The sequence below is a fragment of the Phoca vitulina genome, unplaced genomic scaffold (genome assembly GCF_004348235.1).
Source record: "Phoca vitulina isolate PV1807 unplaced genomic scaffold, GSC_HSeal_1.0 scaffold3, whole genome shotgun sequence".
Classification (NCBI taxonomy): Eukaryota; Metazoa; Chordata; class Mammalia; order Carnivora; family Phocidae; genus Phoca; species Phoca vitulina.
This window is the reverse complement of record NW_022589706.1, coordinates 38,128,477-38,154,097: the sequence shown is the minus strand read 5'-3', so window position 1 is coordinate 38,154,097 and position 25,621 is coordinate 38,128,477. Positions and strand designations below refer to the sequence as shown.

Sequence of the window (25,621 nt, the reverse complement as noted above, 5' to 3'; positions counted from 1 at the left end):
TATTTATTTATTTGAGAGCGAGAACATGCGAAATTTGGGGGAGGGGAGGAGGGGCAGAGGCAGGGACAGAAGGAGAGAAGCAGCCCCCTGCTGAGTGGGGAGCCCAACACAGGGCTCGATCCCAGGACCCTGAGATCATGACCTGAACTGAAATCAAGAGTCGGATGCTTAACTGAGCCACCCAGGTGCCCCTATTTTTCTTAGTTTTTAAAAAAGGATTCAAAGCACTAACTTTCCTCTTTCTCTGAAAAATTATTTAATGTGTCCCTAGTATATGCCTGTCCCTGCTTTGAACTATCCCCCGTGTCAGAAATGCAAAAACTGATGCACAGACTTCTGTGTGTGCTTTAAACACAAAGCAAAAGGAAATGCTGGTCTGAAGACTCAAGAAAGAGCCCCAAGCTTCCTTCTATCAGGTGTCCTCTCCCACATTTATGGGTCCCAGAAACAGGATCTGGTACGCCCAGGGAAGAGGGGGAAGATGTCTAATCCCCAGGTCAAGGCTCTTTCTTTTCTTACCTGATATTACTTTCATTGTCAGACTTGGGATAATCTTCCCATTTATCAGTGAAGGTTCTGTTCATATAGATCCACTGCTGGTGCTCAGGTTTGGGATATGCCTCATATTCAACAATCAAATCCACATTCTCTCCATCATTTACAAATATTGTAGTATTCATCATGGGGAAGATATTAATGAATCCTCTATCTAATTATAACAGGACAAAACAGGAAGAAACTATTACCTACAACTACGCAACAGAAAACACAACTACATCTTTGGATTACAAAGGTTACTGGTTTCAGGTATTAACTGGCAATAACAAGTAAGAATATTTTCAGTTGCCACTGTACCTATTTTTTTCTTTTTGCTCTTGTAGAATCATGGTCATAAAGTGAGAAAGGGCACACTTGAAATGTTTATTCTCCCATCTCTGTCTGTCAAGCAACTCTCTTAAAGGTCTAGCACCATGTCCTAAATCTTCTAGAATGACTAGTCCTGATGTTTCCTAGGTTAAAAAGCATTTGGACTAAATAGCTAGCCCCTACTCAGACCCAATATAAATGTATATGTGATAGGAAGCTGTCATAAATCAAGAAGGGGAGAGAGCCCTAATGGTCAATAAAGATGCTGAAAGAACACCATTTAGTATTTAAAGAAAAATAAACTTACATCTTCTCATCCCATATCACAGATGAAATCAAGGACAGCACTTTAATAACCACACCGTATTTTTAACTAAACAACAGATTTAACTCCTAGTAAACTTCTATAGAGGGGGCAGCAGTTTTCTAGGCTTTTTAGGAACAACAGAAGAGAAAAAAAAAAATCATAAAATCATAAAAATCCTAAGAATCTGAATACATAAGCATTTTTAAATGTCTATACAGTAAAATTTAGTAGGAAAAAGAACATGAAAATATAGACGGAAAAATATTTAAACTAGTAATTAAAATAAGGCTTCACTTTTCACTTATTAAAAATAGCAAAACTTCAATAAAGCTGCTAAAAAATAAAGTATATCCATCCTATGGAAAAACAGCAAAACTAATTTGAAAGAAACTCAATAATTTTGCAAGTGTGGTAAAAGTGGAATGCTGAATTACACACTGTAAATTGGCACAACTCTTTCAGAAAGCATTTAGCAATATAGATTTTCTATAATTATCTATTCTCCCATTTAACCCTGTAATTCCCATTTGAGAACTCTTCTCAGTGGATAGCTACATACAAAAAGAATGGCTATCTACCCTCGACATACTAATTTTTTAAATCAGAGAACTGCTTAATAAAGCAGCCCTCAGAAATGGTTATATAATAATAATATAAGAGCCTGAAAAAAAATGTAATAAAATAACTGCCAATATAATTTTTATAGCCACCATTTATGGAATGTTTACTAGGGGCCAAGAACTGCCCTAAGTACTTTAGCATACACTTAAATTAGTAATAATGACAGATATTTAATTTTATTAACAATACTGAAAGAGAAAGCTTGTAACTAATTTATAGATGAAAAATTTCCAGTCCTGAAAAGCTAAATAGCTAGCTACCCAAAGGCAGAGCCCAGATCTGAACACAGGTTTGTGAGAAGCAAGGCTGGCCTCTTCATATACCCTAGATTCTCTATATACTTTCAGTAAGAGAGAAAGAATAAAATCATCTGTATAGGGGCGCCTGGGTGGCTCAGTGGGTTAAGCATCTGTCTTCGGCTCAGGTCATGATCCCAGGGTCCTGGGATCGAGTCCCGCATCGGGTTCCTTGCTCAGAGGGGATCCTGCTTCTGCCCCTCCCCTCTGCTCGTGCTCTGTCTCTCTCTCAAATAAGTTAAGTAGAATCTTAAAAAAAAAAAAAAAATCCTATGTATAACTGAAAGCCTGCTGAGTACAAAAATATAAGCAATATACCAAATCTTAAAAACAGTTATATCACATTAGTGAGATTATGGAAGAGTTTTCATTTTATTCTTCCATTTCTTTTTCAAAATTAAAGAATTATAAAATTTAAAATTGTTATTCATTATTTTTGGCACCACTTGGTTGAATATATTAAGGTCCCACATGAGTTGTCATTCTAGTATTTAATGCCCTTTAGTTTCCTATAGATTCAGAATAAAAGGAGTCCAACTACACCAATGGAAAAGGATCTGAGACAGGTGAGAATAAAAAATCATCCAGATGAAAGTTAGAGATGGAAACTACCACCCTGTTCTAATACCTGCATCATAAATGAAACTCCTCCTGCCATTTTTAAGCAAATTTAGGTTAATTTTGAGGGAATAAATGTTTCATCTGAATGCTACGTTACACTTTCAGGTTCTTAAGGTCCTAAATTCCAAGATACCACACAATGCAAAATACTCTAATATTACAGACAACAATATTTGCATTGAAATGAATTCTCTCATCATCACCATATATAAAATACTTAGGTTCCTCCTGAGTTTTCTAGAGTCCTTTGGCTCAATATACTTTTATGTCCTATAGTGGAATAGAGCTTCAAATTCATGACGTGTAAGAATTATTAGGATCAAAGAACCCCATCAGAGTTGTCTTAACATAAGGTATGATCTTTTTCAGGTTCTTCTGCATTAAGAAATTGGTGATGCATTAACATTTAATCAAGTACAAACACTATGCCAGGCACTTCTAGAAAATCTATTGCCTTTTCTCCTCTCCGCAGCCTCTGGAGTTAGAGGCTGTGTTTCTCAGAAGAGGAAATGCAGGCAGAGGTAAAGGAGAGTGCCTTCGAAAGTTAGGTGGCACAACCCTGACTGAAAACCAGGTGGGGACCATCCCCAAGCCTCCCATGCCCAGCCCCCAAAGAAATTACTTTTCTCTTTGTCTCCTCCTATTCTTGTCCCATCCCAACCCATCCCGAAACAATACAAAACCAGATTCAGGTTTCCCAGCCACAAGTCCTTCCAGTTACACAGTTATATTCTTGGAAATTGATGAATGGGTTTTAAAAATCTGATTACATACAATAATATGCTCAAAACATCCTTACTAATTGCTTTCTGGAGCTGAAGCTGATATATCAACATGCTCCCTAATCAACTTAGCAAATTAGCACTTATGGAGTTTAATATTTTAAAAGCATAGCTTTCTATTCAAATTAATAAATGGTTCACAATCACGTTTACGAAAGAAGTAAGACTCTTTCTGCATGCTGACTCTATAATTGCAAGGAAAGGGTGTTTTCCACGTTTAGCCTGGTGAGATGCTTTCCATTACGACATGGGCAGAAATGCCAAAATTCTATGAGATTATTGCGGGATAAATCACAGACCTCTAACACTGCTTCATAAATTATTGAAGAAACATGGGGGAAAGAGGAGAAATGAAAACAAATATCACACATCATTTTATTATTGCTCATGATGAAGAAATTTGCCACCCTACAAGTACAGAATCAAAGTCAAGCACTAAGACTATAATTGCATTTAAAAGGCAAGAAAACAGATGAAATTCACATACTCAAAAGACAAAAAATGCGTAATTTAAAAATTATTATTATTTCCAGTAAATCAAAAACATCCAGTACATTCACTAGGTTCTGCTCTCATTAAGTAGACCTTGGAAAGTAAGTATTTAGTGAGATTTCCAGAGTAGGGAAGAAAAGGCTAAATGGATTGTGCATACCAGGTATGATGGGGTTAGGATTCTAGGGAACCATGATCCGGTTTATGCTGTGTAGAACCAATGAGTCAGGTCCCAGTGGATCTCCTTCCTGAAGGTTTAAGCTACGGCCTATAAAGTTGGAGGACGGGGTAAAGTGGGGGCTGTACTAGGAAGAAGCAGCCCAATTCAGCCCTTCCGAATGCAACAAATGAACTAGCCCCATGAATGGTAAAAAGATACACCAAAGGCTCAGGGGCCTCCCTAAAAGATTCAGAGAAATACTTTAGGCTCTCAGCATCTGTACTCCTCCATACAGCAAGTCTACAATCCATTTCCAAGCTCAAGTCATTCAGCAAGGCCTAGAATTTTTGAAAAAGTTCCACTTAACATTTTGTTTGGTAGGGAGGGTGGGGTGGACAGCAGAAAATGACCCATTTAAACAACTTCGGTTACAGCCTACCACTTCCCCTTTATTAAAACTGGTAGAATTTGCTGTTGGGCTCTAGTTGGAAAAGGCGACAATGATCATTTTCATTCATTCATTCATTCGTGTGATGACAAATTTCCAGTCATCGCTTCAACATTCTATTAACATAAAAAGGCAACTATCTAGCAATTTCTTCTTTCACTACTGTCAGTAATTTATACATTCCCATAGAGAGATTTACCGACAACTTCCAAGGTGGTTGTGACATTCGCTGATCCGAAAGTATTATTGGCGTAACACATGAACACTCCAGAATCATTAACTCTTGCTGAGCTGATAGTCAATCTTTCCTGACGTTCGAAATTGAAGTCACCCTGATGCCAACTATTACTCTGAGTCTGTGCATTAGTCTGCTGGTTTCAGAAGGAGAGAGGGAAAAAAAAAAAAAATCAAAGATTACCATAAAATTTAGATTCAGGATCTTTCGTAAATTAAAAATAGCAGCAATTAACTTCTCCATATTAACATTCATTATACGCTCCTTAAGTAAGAATAATAAAGCATCATGACAAGTCTGTCATTGGAGTCTGCACTTGTCATGACAAGTCCCGTACTTCATAGTACGGGATTATATTGAAAGATAGTCATTATTAATGATTGGAAAAAACATGAAAATTCATTTCATAATAACCGCAGCATGCATAATTCCAAATTCTCTGCGGCACTATTTTTTTTTTTTTAGCAGTGCCAAATTTTTAAAAGTTACTATATAAGAAATATTACAGAATACTGATATTTTACATTGAGTCAGCATAGTGAGGTCATGTCGGTATCTCCTATTACACTTTTTTTTTTATTCTATATCCCCACGATCGAAAGAAAACACCTCGCTAATAATAATACTCTATTTTATTAACATTTATATTATTTTCATGAAGAAAAATTGAGTCACAATGTCTAAAACTCACTTGGAAATTCATCCTACAGCTCTTACCCAGCGGAATTTTGGCAACTATTAAGAGGGGTTCCAAAGTATGTGAGCCATGTTAAGATCAAGCCCCAAATTATTTAAGCATGAGTGAAAGAGAAAAAGTTGCAAATTTGCTCTTGTGATACCACCATTCTACATTCTACTCGTATGATTTGTCTGCAGACAAGACATGGAGAGATTTTTTTGTATGGAAAACATCATGGGAATAAAACATAAACTATAGCCACTCTGAAAATATTAAAGGGAGTACCACATAGCTTTCTGCATCTTCCAAATTTTCTGTAATATGAACACATTCCTATTGAAAAAAATAACAACTAAAAAAAGTAAACAGGACCTGATATTGACATGGAATAGATCAAGGGTAATTCGCTGGCCAGGCTTTGGTGAACTATCAGCACTAGGATCACTCTGACATTATTGTAAATCAGAACAATCCTTAGGAAAGCAACTTGGCAGTTTGTTCATACCCCTGATCAATTCCAGCAAATTTATCTCAAGGAAATAACTCCTTTTTTTAAAAAAAGCTCCAAAATATTTATTGCAGAGAAATCTCGGGGATGACCTAAAGGTATATACCAAGTATCAAAATTATAAATGTGAAAATAAGAAAAATGTTTATATTACTTAAAAGGCATAAATTGAATGTACCTTAAAACTGCAAACATGTGATAATACATATGCATGGGGGCAGAGAGAAAAGAAATATGAAAAAAAAAAAAAAAAAGTGGGCAATATAGCATTTATAAAGACCAGCCACATGAAGACTACTGAGCTCCTGGAATGCTTGAGGTCCAAACTGTGTTGTAAATATAAAATATGTCCCAGATTTTGAAAACATAGTATGAGAAAAGTAATGTAAAATAACCCATTGATACTTTTTATATTATCACATGATAATATTTTAGCTATATTAGGTTAAATAAAATGTATTACAATCAATTTTACTTTTACTCTGTCATGTGCCTACTAGAAAATGTTAAATTACATAGGAGGCTCACATTTTATTTCCATTGCACAGCACTGCTCCATGCAATGGTGGAATTATATCTGTTTCTCTTTTTTTTCCCTCATGCTATTATATTTTTGGAAAAAATTTTTTTTACATTAAAATGAGCATACATAAGAGCAGACTGCCAAAACTGAATGTTTTGAAATAAAAAGAAGAGAAACCTGCTTTGTTAAGTAACTGAGATTTTGAGCAAGTCAAGGACACCACTAATCTCAGCTTTTGTTTCTAAAAGGGAATGAGAGGGGCGCCTGGGTGGCTCGGTTGGTTAAGAGTTTGCCTTTGGCTCAGGTCATGAACTGGGGGTCCTAGGATCGAACCCCTATGTCAGGCTCCCTGCTCAGCGGGGAGTCTGTTTCTCCCTCTGCCTCTCCCCCTTGCTCTCTCTCTCTCTCAAATAAATAAATAAATAAAATCTTTACATAAATAAATAAAAGGGAATGAGAAAGGTCTTTAAAGGCCTTTCCAGTTTGAAGCACAAGGCAGAGATGAAGATACTCTCTTCCAAGAGATTCTTCTAATAATTGGCAGAAATCTGCCATTTTACTGCACAAGAGCAATGAGGAAGATGCAATAGCAGGGTGAAGTGACACTGTTTTGTCCTCTCCTAGTCCATCAGGTCACAGACGTCTCTGCAAAGGCAGAGTGACAATGGACAGGTAACATAAACACATTCTAGATTTTTGGTATGTCTTCCTTCTAGTTCTTGCAAGAGCCCAAGGGTCTACAATAGGGAGCTAAATAGGAACAATGAACACATCAGTGCGAGAAGGATTAGCTTGGTCCTAAGTGATTCAATACCAACGCCTAACCCTGAAGACCGTAATTCAGGATACTGTCAAATATCATAATAAAAAGTAAAAATACAAGGGTGTAGCAGGCAGTAGAAAAGCTAACCAAGATTCGCAAGTGTTGAATCAACTCTAAGACTCTCTTAACATTTTAAAACAAATGACTGCAAAAACTCTAGAACAGTTATCTTATCCTAAATTTCACCGTGAGTTAAACTTATTCTAAATGGTCAGTATAAAATACCATGGATTTTTAAGATAATTTTGATGGTGCTAAGTATTCCAAATGAAGCCAAAGGATATCAACAAAAGATTTATGGATGAACCTTGGCATAGAGCCATGAGCCCCATCTGCAAGTCACACATTACATATTGTTTGCATGTGATTTGGTTTTCCTTAACCCTTGAGGTGCACACTGGGATTTCCCCAAAGAGCTCCCAACACTGAAGGCTTATCTTCCAGCGCCAGTGGATTAATTGGGAATGGCATGCGGGACTCCTGGGAAAAATGGTTCAGAACAAAACTGCCTGGGGCAATTTAATTTCTTATCGAAAAAAGGCTAATTTTCAAGTTATGCAGAGGCTCAAATACGCACATGGTCTAAACTGTTCTCTCATCTGAAATCAAGGATTATAGAAAGCCAATTAATACAGGACTGTGTTCTATAAGGTTAGTCAAAAATTCATACATAAGCTACTGTTTTTATTAAATTATATGATACGGAAACTAAAACTTGTTTCTCTGATCCATTGGTTTGAAAGAACAAGTCTCTAGTACAATCCATTCTCCTAGTCAACGGCAGGTTTCATTAGCAAGGTATCATCCATCACAAGTCTACGTGAATACTATCGCAGTACTTTGCATTACGCTAATCACCATGGTTACTTATCTAGCAAAGAATTCTTTAAACAGGCATGAAATTGCCAATGTTAAATACAGAGCAGGAGGAGGAAGAGGAGGAAGAGGAGGAGGAGGAAAATATATTATTTCTTTTCTCCAATGTAGTGAATATATGTGTACTGAAGAAAAACCACCATGACAGCTAATTAACTAGATGGCCAAGATTATGCAAATAAAGATTATTGAATATTCAGTCGATGGAAATTTTAAAGTGAAATATTTGGGAAATTAGACATTTGAAAGACCTTGCTACTAATGTGTATTTAGAGAAAGAAAAAAAAAGAAACGTCATATAACCGGCTAAAATTTACTTAAGATATGCCTAACACAGCAGTTAACATATAGTAGACATTCAATATGCATTTGTTAAATGAATGAGAACTTAAACATGTCCAAATGTTTCAGATTAAAGATAACCATTTTATTAATAGTGACTAAAACAAATAGAAAACCATTAGCAACATTAGCAACTTGATCTCAGGTAACCAGCCTGGGGGGGGGGGGGGGGAGTCAGATCAATACAAAAAGAAACCCATCTCTCAAATGGATAGGCCACTTTGTGGGAAAGGAAAGAGCTCCCTGGTTGGTTATCTGAGACCATTTACTCTTTTATATATGGAAGAGAAAAAAAATCGACAAGTTTTCCCACTATTTTAAATAATCTGGCCTGGATGGTTTTAATAGTCTTAAAAGTCAAAGGACTTATGCGGTTAATCAGAAGTTTTCTTAAAAATTTCCCTATGAAAGTTAAACAGCATGTGGTAATAACAGGAGTCTCAAGATCTCTCTTCGATTTTCTCAAAATAAACTGACAAAATGACACGCGTTTGTCACGAATAATGAATGTACACATCCACATATGGTGTTACGAAAGGGTGCATCTCGACACACGCCCAGACACAGCCCCACCTCACACAGACGCTCCAGCTGAGCCTCCCCAGGACAATGAATAGACTGGTTTAAGGGAAAACCTTCCAATTTCCCACATGGCGAGAACGATGTATCGAGAAAAACAAAGGCAACAAGCCACTCAACTCACCTGGCTGTTTTCCTTGATCCACATGGAGTCCACAGAACTAGACACATCCTTTACCGAGCACATCACAGAGAATTCTTCCCCTTCCCTAAGAAGAGAGCTTGCTTTGGACACCGACACAACCGGGACAGCTCTGATGGCTGGAAGAAACAGAAACGGGGCCCTCAAATCACGTGCTCTACGATCCTGGGCCATTTTCACTTACCACATTTCCGCAAATGCACACACCTTACTGGTGGTCTTTCAAATAAGGTATCAAGTGTGGCACTAACCGGTCTGCATTACTTGCAGATCTGAAGACGTCAGCAATTAAATCTGGCATCCTTCAAACAAATTCGTCAGCATCGAGTGAAAACGACAGGAATGTCTGCATTAGATGATAATGCTGCTGGACAATGCTATTTTGAAATAGGGAGAAACCCTGGCATAGGGAAACAGCTTTAATCTTTACCTCACACAACCTTGATGGTCTCACGAGGACGTGACCTACGACTAATCATATTCTTTTCACCAAACAGACATCTTTCCCATGTGCCATAATAATAACCTCTTGCTCATTTCTGAAAATCTCCATTTTGTTTTATTTTTAAAGATTTATTTATTTATTTATTTGAGAAAGAGAGAGAAAGAGAGAGCGCATGAGAGCGGGGAGGGCCAGAGGGAGAAGCAGACTCCCCGCTGAGCAGGGAGCCCGATGTGGGACTCGATCCTGGGACTCCAGGATCATGACCTGAGCCGAAGGCAGTCGCTTAACCAACTGAGCCACCCAGGCGCCCCTGATAATCTCCATTTTTTAAATAATCAAACTTTCCTTAATCCCAATGAGCATACTTTTTCAAAAGCCTTCATAAAAAACTACTCGGTAGCTGTATGCCAACTGGTGTTGAATCTGATGATCTCGGAGATACAAAATCTAGACATCTTCCAGCTATGAAAATAATCTACATAATGCCCCCATAATAACAAGGTCCATACTCAGCTGGTACTTTCCTCTTCAGATTGGGAATAGCTTGGGAATGCATTAAAATCAAATCATGGAGGAGAAAGTCAATCCCTCTATCAATAGTCAATCAAGGAGTGAACCATGTATATGCTAATCTTTTCAAACAGCCGAAGGGAAGCCTCCCAGTGAGGTTCTCTTGGAAGGAACACCTCATGCAGTTATGAGACTCTGCGTGTCCTGAGGTCGGTTTTCACAGCTGTCCCCGGTGTGGTCTGAACGCCAGTCTCCGCTAGACGTGGCCGTGGACTGGTGGTGGGGGTGGACTGGTGGTGGGGACTGGGGGCTACGAAACGAAGAATTCACAAGCAGCTGATGGGAGCTGGGAGCTGGGAGCTGGGGCAAGTGATGAAGGGCCAGCTGCCTGACTGCCGATACTAAAATGCACCCGGGAGAAGAGAGAAGGCGCCTCTCCCTCGACGGAGGCGCCGCCTCCCAGTGGAAAGAGAGAAAGGGCCCCTACCTGCCCTCACTTTCAGGGTGAATTTCTTTGACAGCACGGACTTGCCCTTCTGGTCTGCAGAGCAGTGCAAGCAGAGCCGGTGATACTCGCGCTTCACGTGTCTGATCGTGATGCCAGCCTTGGGATCAGTGACAAACGTCAAGTCCTTGGGAAGAGGTTTCCCCTCACACCCCCTGAGGGAGTAATTGGTCACCTCGGGGTCTGTCAAAGGACAGCGGACCAGCGTATCATTGTCTTCTTTCCCATACAAGCGAAGGTCAATGAGGAAAAGCTGCGCTGGATCTAAAGCACATCAAAAAATCAGTAGTTCGAATGGCTGGTCACAGGTACTGAAAACATTTTTAAAAGATCTCAGAGGACTCTGATCTTTTTTTCTTTGCAAGCTAAAGTTGAATTCATCCAAGTAGTACTAATTAAGCAACAGTGAACATTTGTTAACCCCTTTCACGTGTCAGACACTAAGCTCAGACCATTATGCTTTATCTCATTTAATCCTCAAAACACTCCCATGTGATGGGCACTATCGTTACCATTTCAGAGATGAAGAAACCGAAGTCTGAAAAAAGTGACTCTCCTAAAAAGTGACACGGCCCAGAAAAGGCTGAACATACCACAGTCCAATGGATACTGCAACTTGAGCTCTTAAAACTCTGAGGATATTTTATTACAATAGTTACTCTTCTTCTACAACAGGGAATACTCTAAGGAGGATGGGCCAAGACTAAGCCAGTGTGATGATACCTATTAGGGTTCTTCCTCTACCCCTCTCTGTGGGGGCCCCTTTCCAGAGCCCCCAGTCTCCAGGATCTTGCAGCTTCCGCATAAAATCTGCAAAACTATTAGCAGGCCACCCTGTACAAACGTCATGTGGGCCTCACCCTTCAGATTCCTTGAAAGGTATGTATAAATATAAACTTCTGGACATCAAATGAAGCCATATTCCCAAGGGGAGCTTATGAGTTTCAGGAATACTGTAGTAAGTATCATCCAAACCAGGACACTTGTGAGTGAAAAGGAGTGCTATTAAGAATTATGCCAGGACACCAGGTGTGGACTGGAAAGGCCTCAGGCAGACTGGGACCTCCTATAAGCAAAGACAAACCTCATTCTATATACACAATGTACAGCCAACTCTGCTGTGTTAAGATAATACAGATAGATGGCTGGGCCAACAGATCATGTTTAAAATGGTTTTTAATTGTCCTTTCCACCTGGAATTCAGGTGTCTCACAAAAATCAATTTGACATCATTGAAATATACTTACCATTTAATTTTGGAAAAAAAAATTTTTTTTTTTCCAGAGTGAATTATGCACCTCCCAGCTTAATTTGTTCTATGAGTAAAGTCCCTCATGATGGCGGAACTAAGATCCAAGGCCATCGCTGGTTATTTTCCCATCTACTCTTTCAGTTGCTTAATGCTAGCTCCTACAATGCCCCGATTTCCTTCACGGCTGTAACATAACTTACTTAAGTATCCAAACATCTTAAATCAGTAATAATTCAGTGGAGTGCTAAGTTACTGAGCAAGACTTCCCTTCTAAAGAAAATCCATGAACTCTGCGAGACTGACTTGGCTAATTCAGCCGTTTTCCCCATTTAGTCAGTCGTCTACCCAGTGTGTTAATATGCAGAATGATACTTCATGACCACCTGGAAATTCCAGAGTACCTTCTTGAATGTCAAAGAACAGCACCCAGGTTAGCCCAACCATTATGGAACCATACCCCGAGGCTAAGCTGTGCCTTATCCATGTGTATTTTTCAGCTACCCACCTAGGAAAGAATAACAGATAAACTAAGGGGAGGCAGAGTCAATTTCCCAGCAGCCTTCTTTATAGTGAACACTATGGGAGTCAACTTTATTAACCCTTGATAGAGCTCGAATTTGCACAATTCTGTCTCCTGAACAACAATTACATGAGGACGACAGAGCTGATGATCTTATCCGAATGTTTCAGTGAGAAACTGAAACTCTAGAGCTTGCTCAGATCTGCCATCTAGGACAAATTTATTCACTATTCTTCCACAGTATCATGGGTGAGGACTCCTACGCTGGCCTGTTTCAATGATAGCTCCAGTCCAGGCACAAACTCAGGACCAGAACCCGGACACTAGTTCTCCTCCTATAACCTGGGTCTGTCTCTTAAAGCTTTAAGTACTTGTTTTTACATCAACAGAAAGATTCTTCCTGCCTCCCACTGTCAGCAAACCTCCTCTTGACAAGGATGTTAAAAGCACAAACACAGATGAATCACTGAGTTTATCATAGGAAATGGGATACGGAAATCCAACGATCATATTTTTCTTCTGTTTCTAAGAGGTCACAGTTTTGTTTTTTGTTTTTTAATGAAACAACTGACAACTATTAAGAACCTAAGAGGGGACATGGGGTGATTAGCTGACTGCGTTATTTTTCTGGAATTTGCTCCCTAAAAGTGGGTCAGTTCTTTTGAAGTGTTGGTCTGTTTAGGACTTCAGAGGCCTTTAGTTTCCTGAAGTGTTTTTACTAAGTGGGAGTATCTAGGATCTCAAGGCATTAAAATGCAGCTTTCCCAAAGGGCCTAATTTATTCTCAGGGTTTACTCACAGTGCCAGGACAAATGGGCTAACCATATTGTAATCTCATTAGGAAGAGTATTGCAGCCTTGCAGACCTTCAGCTGGAGTCATACCCATGGCCACGATGTATCAAAAGATGGGGGGAAACTAACAAAGAAAAATTTGTTTTAGGCATCTGAGACCCAGCCAGTAATATTTTCTCTCTGGCTCAGCCATCTATATGTCATCCATAATTAAGAACAGGATATTAAGTTCTCTAAAGCATAGCATGAAAGAAAGCCACACATTTACCTCTAACAAACACATAAATGGACCTGCTTAAACCATCTCTGTTGGTACACGTGTAATTGCCTGTGTTGGCGGCCTCGGCTTTCTCTGTGATCCATTCATTGCGTGTGTTCTCACTCAATTGACCCGGGGTCTCAAAAGTCCATTTGACAAATCCTGGATCGGTGCATAACAGCCTAATCTCGTCACCAACACTGACTATTAACTCTGATTTTGCTGGGTGGATGGATGGTAGAGACAGTTCCCCTGGACTCACAGATGGTTGAGAAGAGCCTGCCAAGAAAAATAAGAATCGTGTTGAGTATGATCTTTTTCCTTGGCGAAATAAAGCATTTCTTCCAATATTGATTTCCATCTTCTGTGTGCTCTACAATAAAAATAGGACAAAGCCGCCCTGCTATTTATAGTTAGAAAGAGTTCTGTTTAAAGTTTCTTAAGTTCGGCAGCAGCTCTTTCTGCCCACAGGTCCTGTTCCTGTGCTTTAATAAAACCACCATTTTGCACCCAAAATAAATAAATAAATAAAATAAAGTTTCTTAAGTTCATCTAGAAAATCATCTTCTGCAACTCTCAGTTAATCCCGAGGGTCACACTGGGTATGCGAGCCGTACTTGTGGGATGCCCTGGCCTTCTCTGGGTTAAACACACAGCTGGGTCAAGTTTCTACTCTGAATATGGGCCATCGCAATGGTAGTGACATGCTGACACCCAGCTTAAAACAACAAAAACAAAACCCCATGCTATAAAAAACAAAACAAAACAAAAACACAACAACAACAACAACAACAAAAACCACACACTGGCCAGTTACTCTTCTAGCAAAATGTACATGACCCTGACATAGCTTGGCTGTGAATTCAGTTATGTGTACGCAATTCTCCTTATATGGTGATGTTCATCAAAAGGAGACCTATTTAAGAGTTTCAAACAATAAGGCAGAACACAAAAATCCCATTTTAAAGATCAGACCATGAGATATTTCATGACATAGGTGGGGTTGCTGCCTAATGAAACTAATGCCTAGACAGGTTTCCTAGTTTAAAGATGCAAACTTTAGACTCTGAACATGAAACTTGAACCTCAGAGAATTCACGGCAGCCAATTCATTCATTCGTTCATCCATCTGTTGCATGAATGCAAATATCTGTTCATTAATTATGATCTGCAAAAGCTTCGAGCTTTTGTGAGTGCATGTAAGTGCAACACCAGGGTTGTTACACATACTCCAGAGTTTAAAGAACACACTGTTCATGTGTCAGAATTAAGTGAAATATAGGTACAAGTTTTAGCTTTAAGCTGAAGAAGAAGAAGTGGGCTGGACCTTGACCATATCAGAAAAGGTGAAAGAGAAGAAAGACACGTGCCACGGACATATATACACCATAGGAAACACAAAGACCATGCAGAGACACTATATGTTTTTCGGTACAAAAGGAACATGTGCAGTAAGATACCAGAGATCTTCTGGGCGCCTGGGTGGCTCAGTTGGTTAAGCGACTGCCTTCGGCTCAGGTCATGATCCTGGAGTCCCTGGATCGAGTCCCGCATCGGGCTCCCTGCTCGGCGGGGAGCCTGCTTCTCCCTCTGACCCTCCCCCCTCTCATGTGCTCTCTCTCTCTCTCATTCTCTCTGTCTCAAATAAATAAATAAAATCTTTAAAAAAAAAAAAAAGATACCAGAGATCTTCTAGATTTGAGGAAATCTGTGAAGAGGTCTGGTCCTCAGGTAAGCAGAAGCAATGAGATCTACAGTAAAGGATCTGAGATGAAAGATGCATTCTAACTACCAGAGGAAAAACACATTAAAGGTTATAGTGTAATTAAAACTACAAAGCCTCACTCCCATATGACCTGGGTGAGTGAGTGGGAAGAAAGGGTCCCTGGGTAAGGTGGGCTAGAGCAACAGGGTCACAGAACTCCCCCTCTGGGGTGGGGGGTGGGAGGTAGCTTTCTACCACTTCCGCAGGGTCACAGGCGAAATGGGTATCCATCCCCTCCACACTCATACAAGGTCGGAGACAAGAAGTGACCTGAGTTCTGAAGGAGTAAAAGGCAAAAGCAGCTAGTGAGCCACGCCAGGAAGCTCCCCACAAGTCTGGCAGGACTGGGGATGCGGAGACATGAGCAGAAACAGATGGGGACAGGAGGGGCAAGTGCCCTGCTCCCAGGGCATACCTGGCCAGTGGACGCCCTTCTCACCTCATGGCCTGCATTGCAGATGGTGGAGGAAGAGCAAAAATGTGTGAAGTGAAAAGAAAGGATCAGACAGTCAAGGGTGAGGGCCTGTGGAAAAAAGAGGAATGCACAGAGTACCAATCTTGGAGAGCTCTTCCAGCTCAGAGGGTATAGATTTGAGACTTAAAAATCAAACAAAAATGAACAAGCACCAACAGCAACAAAAAACCACCACCACGAAGGAAGGGAGGGAGGGGGGAGCTCAAGAGGGAAGAAGGTTTCAAAGAAAAGGTGGTGGGTCCGAGGGCAGATGCTGAGCAAGATCAAGGGAATGAACAACAAAAGTGAAGGGAATGAACCGACTACATTTGGTGAGAAAGAGACGGCAGGAAACCCAAGAGTACAATTTCAGGTGAGTGGAAATTTCTGTATGCTCCGAGGTTAAAGGCTCTACGTGGAGACCTCTCTCTGAGGAGCGATGACACCAGAGGGCAGAGAAAAAGACCTGCAGTCAAACGAGGTTAAAAGTTACAAAAGAGACCTGTTGACATGTGAAGATAGGGGGAGGAGAACCTGTGGAGAGGGACAGACCAAAGATGCTCTAAAGAGGCACGGAAACTCTCCCCTGCAGGTGCAGAGATGACTGGTCTCAATTCCAATTTGTTACCCAGACAGATACTGCATCTGGGCACCTTCTGACCATGGCTTCAATCGCAGCTCTACGAGGTCACGCCAAGTACAACCCAGACTGAAGACCCTCAGCAAACCTCAAGTCGCAGGAGGTAACAACAAGGTTGATGACAATCATCAAATGTTATTAAGCACCAACAACGTAAGAAGTACTATAGACAAGACCATCCGTCCCCACTGAGGCTCAGCATCTAAATGATGGGGCCAGAATATGGAAACAAAGTGCCTGGGATTGTTTTTAAAGTCAAATAATGGAAACGGGCACAGCAATAATTGGAGACACTATTATTTCAATTATTAATCCCCTTTTAAAAAGGGAGTCGTTCCTAGCAAATAGGGATGTTGACAGAAAATTTAATCCAAAAATTCTTCAAGAATTTATATCGCAATATACTTCAATCAATCCGGCTTTCTCAGGAGTGCATATGTAGACAGGACAATCCAGTTGAATAAATATTGCTGACTTCCGGAGACCTACCATGCCAATGGAAGTGTGACGAAGGCAGGCCACTCAACTTCTGTGCCCAAGTTTCCAGATCCGGAAAATGATAAAAATACCCTCATCTCCTGAGTTCTTATGGGAATCAGATGTGACAAATACACACAAGGAGCTTAACACAGGACAGGGCACTTTGAATAGATGTTGGCTATTACAATGAGGCAGTAAAGCATACTCGGGAAGAGCTTGGCTCTTGAGTTAAGACTCTAGATTTGCATCCTGGCTCTGCCAAGGAGTAAGCGTGTGATCCTCAGGCAAGTTACCAATCAACTGTGCCTTGGTCTCCTCATTTGCAAAGTCGGGGCAGTAGCAGAACTTATTTCATAAGGATACTATACAAAGCACTCAGAACTGTCTGGGGGCACATAGAAAATACATAATAAATGTTAGACACAACTATTCTAAAAACAGAACCTCTTATCACCCCTCCAGTCAGTCCTGCCTTACTCACTTCCTATGAATATACACGGTTCCCTCATTTCCCAAACGGGTTCCCGCCTGACTTCTGCCTCCTTGGCAGCAAATCCTCGCAGTCTTTCCTTTGGAGCCTCTGCCTCTCATCCTTGTCTGCCTTTCCACCCCTGCTGCCCCACCCCAGACTAGCCACTTACAGATAACATCCTCTCCTAAAAGATCTCCGTGCTTCCAGGCACCCCACTCCCAACTCATCAGACCTCATAGCCCTGAGATCCACCAGCCTAAAAAACAACCATCTTTCAACAACCCCACTCCCAGCCTCAAAAACCCTACCAGAGGCGGCAGCAGCTAACACCGACATCGTGTACAGCTTACAAAGCACTGGGACGGGACTAATTTCTAGCGGCTTCCTCTGGACCCTTACCTGCCTCGCCAGTAAGACAGATTCTTAGGCTGGCTGGCTAGGGAGCCTGTAAGCAGCTCCATTCCTTCCTAGGCCCATCGTTCTGCCCGTGTCCCCAGAACACACCTACCCCACCAATTCACCTTCTTGCCATGCGGAAAGCCCTGCTTTTCATGGGTGTTGGTCCCTAACCACGATCACCTGTCCTAACTCCGTCCAACACGTCCAGCCCCATCACCCATCCTTCTGTACTGATACGTGTGGTCTAAATCTAGGGCTTACCTCCTCCATCTACTCCAAGGATCTTAAATTGTAATTTTCCCCTGGCAAAGTCATAAAAACATTCCCTTCGATCCCTGAACACAGAGAAGATCGAAGGAGGGACAGGTTAGGTTCCTCAACACCCAGCCCCTGTAACGGGTCTCAACAGTCCACTGGGCTATCCCCGAAAGAGGACAGATGTCATTTCTGCTGCACCACTAAGGGAGTGGTTCCATTCATCCATTAAGCTGCTATGGATACCTCCCAAAAGCAGCCTCCAAATTTGAGATCACTGGTTTCTGCTTTACTTCTAGGGTTTTAAAAAATAAAATTTTAAAATAATTGCCACCAGAAACATTAAGGGTTTTATTTTCAAAATAAATTATGTGTAAGTTCAACCCTCAAACTCACCCTATAAAATGAAAATAGAGCTTATATTAGAGCGGGATTCTGGGTATTATTTATTCTTTTTTCTAAACTATCCTGAATGTTGTTACGATGCTCTCACAATAAAAAAGGCTAGAGATTCATATTAAAAGGTATGTACCTACCTTTATTATATTTAAAATTCAATACCAATAAGGTATTCCAACTGAGCTTTGAAATTGCTCTGAAATTACACATTTTGTTTATTTATATATTTTTGAAATTACCATTTTAAAATGCATCTGGTACATAGCAAATTCTCAACAAATGTTTGCTGAATTGGGTTTTATCTACATCGGGACTCTGCATTAGAAAATGTACTTCCCTAATTATGTTTGGCTAAGGCTAATTTAAAAGTTGTTTTCTATTCTCTGAACACATGTCAATTAATGAGCCAGAAAAAAAAGATGGCAAAACCTACCATTCTGGGGACCAATACACCATAGTGTATGATGGCTCTGGACTAGGAACTCCAGAAACAAAAAAAATATTTTATACATTTATCCCAGGTACCTGGCTAAGTGCCAAACCTAGAAGGCAGTCCTTGCTCTCAAAGAACATAAATAAGGGAGAAAAGGAGCACTTATGAACAGTCCATAATGTTTCAAGATTTTAACAATATCAAGATAAAAGCCAACATACCCTCTATAACCTCTTCTGCTCGTGTAAAATTGAACCATACCCAAAAGAACTAAAAGCAGGTATTTGCACACCCATGTTCATAGCAGCACTGTCTACAGCAGCCAAAACTGGAAACAACCCAAGTGCCCGTCGACAGGTCGACAGATCAACAGACAAAATGAGGCAGGTGCATGCAATGGAGTATCATTGAGCCATGAAAAGGAAGGAAATTCTGACCTAGGCTACCACATCCATGAACTTCAAAAACATGATACTACATGAAATAAGCCAGAAACAAAAGGACAAATGTGGTCTGGTTCTACTTACATGGGGCACCTAGAGTAGGCCAATCCATAGAGACAGAAAGTAGAATAAGATTACCAAGAGCTAGGGGGAGGGAGCAATGGGGAGTTAATGAGGTTAATGGGTACAGAATTTCCATGTGGGATGATAAAAAAATAAAAAGTTCTGAAAATGGACAGTGGTGATGGTTGCACAACCCTGTGAATGTACCTAACGGCATTGAATTGGACACTGAGAAATGGTACATTTTATATTATGTGTATTCTACCACAATAAAAAAAAAAAACTCTAATACTAAACAAAACAACAATTCTTCAAGGCCCTGGCCAGTGAAGCCTCAACCCTTCTCAGCTACCTTGGCTCTTTCTTAGCTGACCACTCCGACCCCTGGTATTAGCCTTTGTGAGCCCCCTAACTTTGTTTTAAATCGTATCATTTAAAAAAATTAACTGTTGTCATTATTTTTATTTGTTCCACACTGTTGTGCTTGAGGACACGAATGGCATCTTGGTCCCCATCCCTCTGCTCCTGTACACAGAGCAGGCATTCATAAAAGCACTTCTAACTTTCTGGGCTAAATAAGCCCTCAGTTTCAAGCCACACGGACTCCTGCCCAAGGGACTCTGAGTGCTCGTGACTGTTAGGTTCTTCTCTCCGGCGCCTCTGCTCTCCTGCTCGCATCGTCAGAGTCACGTGGTCTTATTCTCAAACCTGTTTCTCGAAGTTAGACTTGTGGCCTATTTTATATACAAATTAAGTGCATGTTATGAAAATTGATGAAATAGGAGTGCGTGTGTGTTGAGAAAGAGCTGCTGACTCTCTGATAACAAAGAAACACTCTAATCGTGGCTCAACTAAAATGAGTGTCCAATTAAATGTGGGTGAAACACGAGAAGACTGGGGGAGGGGGGCTCACGCACCAGGGGCGGGGGGCTCTGCATCCCCAGTGCTGTTTCACAGGCACGACACTGAAGGAAACTGCAGTTAGAAACTGCAGACCTTGCTTGCATTCTGGGTGTGGTGTAGGCTGAGAACGCCCACCAGTCATCCCAAACTCAAGGTCAACCAAAGCTCAAAGACAAGGTTCTGCTTCTCCATCAAAAGGAAAGCAGCTGTCCATCTTTCTTAAGTGAGAATAAACTATTTAAGACACACCTGTAGTCTCTGTGCTCTGTCGATCAAGACTCATTGAAGAGTCCAGGCTGGGCTTGTCCTGTAGAAGGTTCTCAATGACCAGTACAAGTGAGAGACACCTGCTTGAGCTTGGAGGTGCTCCCCAGTCCCCTCAGTAGTGACTGGACCACGTCGACCGTTATTGCAAATCTCTTCTCAAAGATCCTCCTAAGGGCTTTGTTCACTTTGCAAACGTCTAAGCTGCCAAGACTGGATTTATAGCTGGGGTTAAAAGTAAGGAAGTCATTTCAAAACCTTTTCTCCTTTGGACATGAATATAAGGAACCAGGTAAAATAACAGCGGGGAGGCAAAGCCACGTGGAGAGGCCTGTTCTGGTTTTGAGGAAGTACCGCAGGAGTGGCAAGTAAGACAAAGCTCAAAGCTCCACTGTAGTGGGGCGACTCTTTAGTTCACGTACTATTTAAACACAATTCGTGATTAAAAAAAAAAAGCTAATGATTTGTATATCCTACTGTTTCTGACATACTTTTATATCCCCACAGGAAAAAACTGGATAAAAACCAAGATGGAAGCATCCTAGTAATTGCCCACAACACCCATGAGGCGTTAAAAACAAGTAGATGATACTGGAAACAGAATAAAGCTAACAAGTAGATGATACTGGAAAGAGAATAAAGCTAGGGTGGGGGTGGGGGGAGTGAGAGCTCAGTGAAAACCAAACAAATCTGAAGAAATGCTCTTGGTGCAGCGGGGGCGCGGGGGGGAGCCTGTAAATCCACTCTGGATCACCCACACAAAGTGAAGGAAACCATGGGATAGAGGATCCCAGAATGGCGCCCACTCTACTGTACTGAGTTCATGCTACCATAACCACTGAAGTCTCAAAGACAAAGCCAATACAAATGAAATAAAAATATTGAAAGTTGATAAACACGTCCCAGGTCTCAAAGGGAGCAGCTACTATTCTGCCCAGAAGCACCAGGAAAAGGTCCAGAGGGAAGGGCCATGTGAGCTGAGCCAGCAAGACTTTGTCCATTTGCACGCGTCCACATTCAGATGTGTATTCAAGGAGGGGAAAGGCAAAGGCAAAGCTTTGAGTATGAAGGTGTGTGGCGGTCAGGAAAAGCTCATCTTATGAGGAACCCCCCACTCCTACCTCACCCCCAAAACGGTAAGCTCTCAGAATCCAAAGCAAAGTCTGTTTTCTACCTCCATCCTCCAAGCCTCACAGAGCGCCAGGAATACAGAAGATGACAATAAATACATGAAGGAATTACTACATTTATTAGCTGTACAGGTACAGGACAGGGGAAGGTAATTTGGGACATCACCCTACAGAGCAGTATTTCTCTGATCTTGGATGCTTTTTAACCAGTCTTCTTGAAGGCCGATTTCTGTCAGTGACTGATTTTTAAATACTCTTTTTATATTACATATCATCAAATAGAAAGTAAAATAAATTCAGGTGGAAAAACATGAGCTTTCAAAGAAACTAAACTACCTTACAGCTATATACTCCCAAACATACCACCCAAATCCCTACTACCCCCAACCTTTAAGAGCACCTCCATGGACAAGTTTGAGAGCAGTCCTACTGCATCACGTGATTCCCGATTCACAACTCTGCTATTTCCAAAGGATTTTCTGGGTAAGAGAGAGTTCAGATAGATCTTTAACCTTGTAATACAGAGATTAAAGCATGTACCTGGAAAGAGCTCATTTGTTAAAATCTACTCAGGTTTGACACGAGGTAAACAGTAAGTAATTGACATGATGTCCTCACTGTCTTAAGTCTTTCACTGCAATATTCCTATGTCTGCAGACTCAGAAACCACTTCCTTGGCACGGTGCAAATTTGTACCTAGTTCTAAAGAAATTTTCTTTTTGCATGCCAGGGCTTGGTATCACGTTAGGTACAGGATTTGTAGTAATTATACAAAATTACAGTATGAGACAGGGACGGTCTCAAGCTGTAGCAATATACCATTGTAAAATGAGCAGCGTTTGAAAGTCAGTTTAAAATCACAAAACAGCGAAGACTTCACTGAAGCAGTTTTTTAAAAAAGCAGCTTCTTAAGTATATGTCAATGCCAGTCTAATGATTCTGAACTAATTGACAGAAGGGAACCAAAGGACAGGGAAATAAATGCTGGAGCATTAGTCATTACTGGCAGAGACAGATCAGTAACAAAGCAAGCACTTCTGAAACTGTCTTCATTGATGAAATGGTAACTGAGCTCCTACTATTTGTCCTGGGTGGGGCTGGGGACCAGGAATACAGAGCATGGGGGAAGATGGACTCACACAGAGAACTGCCGTAGAATGAAGCCAGCAAAGCAAATGGGGAAATGGGAGTGGGGAGAAGAGGGTCAGGAATGGATTCTCAAAGCTCAGAGAGTATGTGTGACTTGTTGAAGCCTGTTCAAGGGGAGAGGAGGAGAAAGGTCTATTAGGTGAGGGGAACCACAAGAGCAAATATCACAGACCTAGTTAAGGTGTGTGCTTAGTATCACAGTATCATTCAGAATCACTACAGCATCAAGGTGTGAGGCCAGAGGTCCTGGGGGGCAGGATCACTGGAGGGTCCCCTTTGTCACAGTAAGGGGGTGAGCCCACCCTGCTGGGGAGCTACTGATGCGTGCTTGGGGGGACCCCTCAGGGAGCAGTGAAAGATAGTACTGATGGGTAAGGGTCCTGGGGTGGGCTGGATCTGGGCAGTGAAGAAGCGAGGGGAAGAAGGGACACCTGATTTTGGCTTAGGTGATGGGAACTTGGGGTGTCAACAGAATGGAGGAGGAAGAACAGATTAGAAGCATATTTGGACGAGTGGGTGGCACTGGGACATCCTGGAAACTGGGCTGGAGTGGGGGGGCTGTGTTAGGGCCACAAACATACTCACCAGCACACAGCTGGTGATATGGGGGAGGGGATAACCAGTGGTGTTCATAAAATCATCCAGGGAGGGAGTGGGGAGGACAAATAGAGAGCCCAGAAAGGAAATGACAGGTGCAAGGTGGCTGGAGTAGGGCAGAGACGGCAATGCCTCTGGTAAAGGAGAACCAGGAATTCCAGACAAGGTGGTGCAGAGGGCCTTCTAGATGAACGCCAGAATCTCCAAGGACACGGCAGCAGGGAGGGGAGCAGAAGTGGACAGAGAACCAGCCTCACAACCCTTAGGACACAGGACTGGTCACTGACAGACATGAAGGGGGATAGAGAGCAAGGCCATACCCTGCATCACTCATTATAATCCTGGCCTGACGTGGGAATCACCAACATCCCAGCCCCACCCCCACGCCCACGGCACCAGGATCTCCCAGTGGTCCTGCAGTCCCGGGATGTGGGAGAACAGGAGCTTTGACTGCACAGGCTGTTGGGGGAGAGCAACCTCGGGGCCAGCCGGGGGCAGGGGGAGGAGGGAGAGGGAAGGCTCTCGGAGCTGGAGAGCATGGGCGGCCATGGCTCCCAGAGGGCTCCGAGTTAGAATGGGGGCATGAGCAGCCACAGAGGCGGGAGAACAACAAAGAGGGATGGGAGGCAGGGACAGCGAGAGGGGTGAGGAGCAGGGAAGGCCGGAAAGCAGAACCTGCTGCAGGTGACACCTGACCTTGGGAGCTGATATAGGCGGCCATGAGGTACCTGCATGAGCCCATTTGGGGTTTAAAGGCACCAAAGCCAAGGTGAAAACAGTACGTTCCAGGGTCCTCTTTTCAGAAAAATATCTGTGGCCCAAAGGGGCCATTGGTATAACCTGTGGGTCCCGCATCCCCATGGATGGCCAAGGAATAGTGCTTCACCAGGCTCCCCAGCGCTGGAAAGAGATGGCCCGCCAGAAACAGGGGTGCTCTCCTCTGGGCAGGCAGGGTCAGGCCGCATCGCCCCCATCCTACCTTCTCACCCACTCACCTTTCTGTGGGCTCTGCAGCCTGGGTGGATTCACCTGTGGTTTGGGCCCTTCCTGCCTCTGCTACTGAGAGCGGTTTCCTCCTGGGGGCCGAGTCAGCTCCTCTATTTTCTGCCTTAACCACAGAATCAGTAAGGTGCGTGCTTGGAGAAACCCAGAACTGCTAAGTCACCTGTGTTGCTCACCCCTTCCTGGAGTATTGGCGTTTCCTGCTTTTCCGGCTGTTATTGGGATCCCTGGCTAAAGCATGCACACCTGGTCCTCTGCTGTAAAGCGCTTCCCTACTCAGGGCCCTCAGCACTGGACCACCGGGAGCTTCCCTGTAGTTGGACCCTCCATGCCTTCCTTCCACCGGTTCCTGATTCACAAGGATGCCATCTGGTGGCAAGATAAGAACCCCCCCACCCCCGTTTTTGCTGTTTGAAAAGCACACCCCAAGATCAAGGAGACGTTAAATATTCTGCTTGCTTCTAAGGAAACTTACTAAGAGGACCTGGCAGCCAAGATTCAAACTTCCAGTAAATGCCTTTTAAAGATACGACATCTGTCAAAGCTTTTCTCAGGTTGGAGGAGGCTAGCAAAATTATTAATTGTTTGGTTTCTGCTAAGATATGCAATATCTGTATGCTTTAGATAAAATGTGTAACAGCCTCCTTTTGCTCCTCAGCAGTTAGTGAAGGGTGTGAAGGGGGGAAAAAATGTAATGGTGGGGAAATACACAAGTTGTGGGCAAGTTGCCGAGGTTCTCTAGGACTCAGTCTCCTCTTCTGAAAAATTATGAAGAGGCCATCAAAAGCTCCAGGACTCTAGGATCTGTAATCAAATACCTAGGCTACGTGAGGGTTAAGATCCAGTGGCTGGACTCAGCTAACTGTGGCAAGAATGAGGAGCAGTGATTCTCTTATAAACATAACAAATCACGTACTTTGTTGTAAAACTACTGGGTGAACACAGAATTAGAATACGGGCCTATACGTGGACTCTGATCCCTGGCTCTTCCATCTTATAAAGTGAACAGGAAGTGTGGAGACGTACGTATCATTCAACACCGAGAGAAGCGCCCTTCTCAGCTGATTATTTTGCACGGTTCTGCTAGCTATGCGTAGCGACCTGGCAGTGGAGGCTTTTAGAGGACTACTTAATACACTTCCTACTCATCCTAAGAAAAATACAAGCCAATGCTGGAGGAAGCAGCAC

The 25,621-nt window shown here is 42.1% G+C and overlaps 1 protein-coding gene across 4 annotated transcripts in view; it reads right to left on the bottom strand.

Moving 5' to 3' along the window:
* The window catches only part of KIT (KIT proto-oncogene, receptor tyrosine kinase), an 82,810-nt gene that overhangs the window by 34,374 nt on the left and 22,815 nt on the right, over positions 1–25,621 (bottom strand). For 2 of the 4 annotated variants that reach the window (XM_032400383.1, XM_032400386.1), the window contains exons 2-6: positions 13,595–13,864; positions 10,744–11,025; positions 9,284–9,420; positions 4,794–4,962; positions 520–709 (exon numbers count right to left, since the gene is read on the bottom strand). In XM_032400383.1, coding sequence (XP_032256274.1) covers positions 520–709; positions 4,794–4,962; positions 9,284–9,420; positions 10,744–11,025; positions 13,595–13,864 — 1,048 coding nt within the window. Of the gene's footprint in view, positions 1–519; positions 710–4,793; positions 4,966–9,283; positions 9,421–10,743; positions 11,026–13,594; positions 13,865–25,621 lie in introns of all 4 variants that reach the window. The other 2 variants (XM_032400382.1, XM_032400384.1) reach the window with 1 other exon arrangement.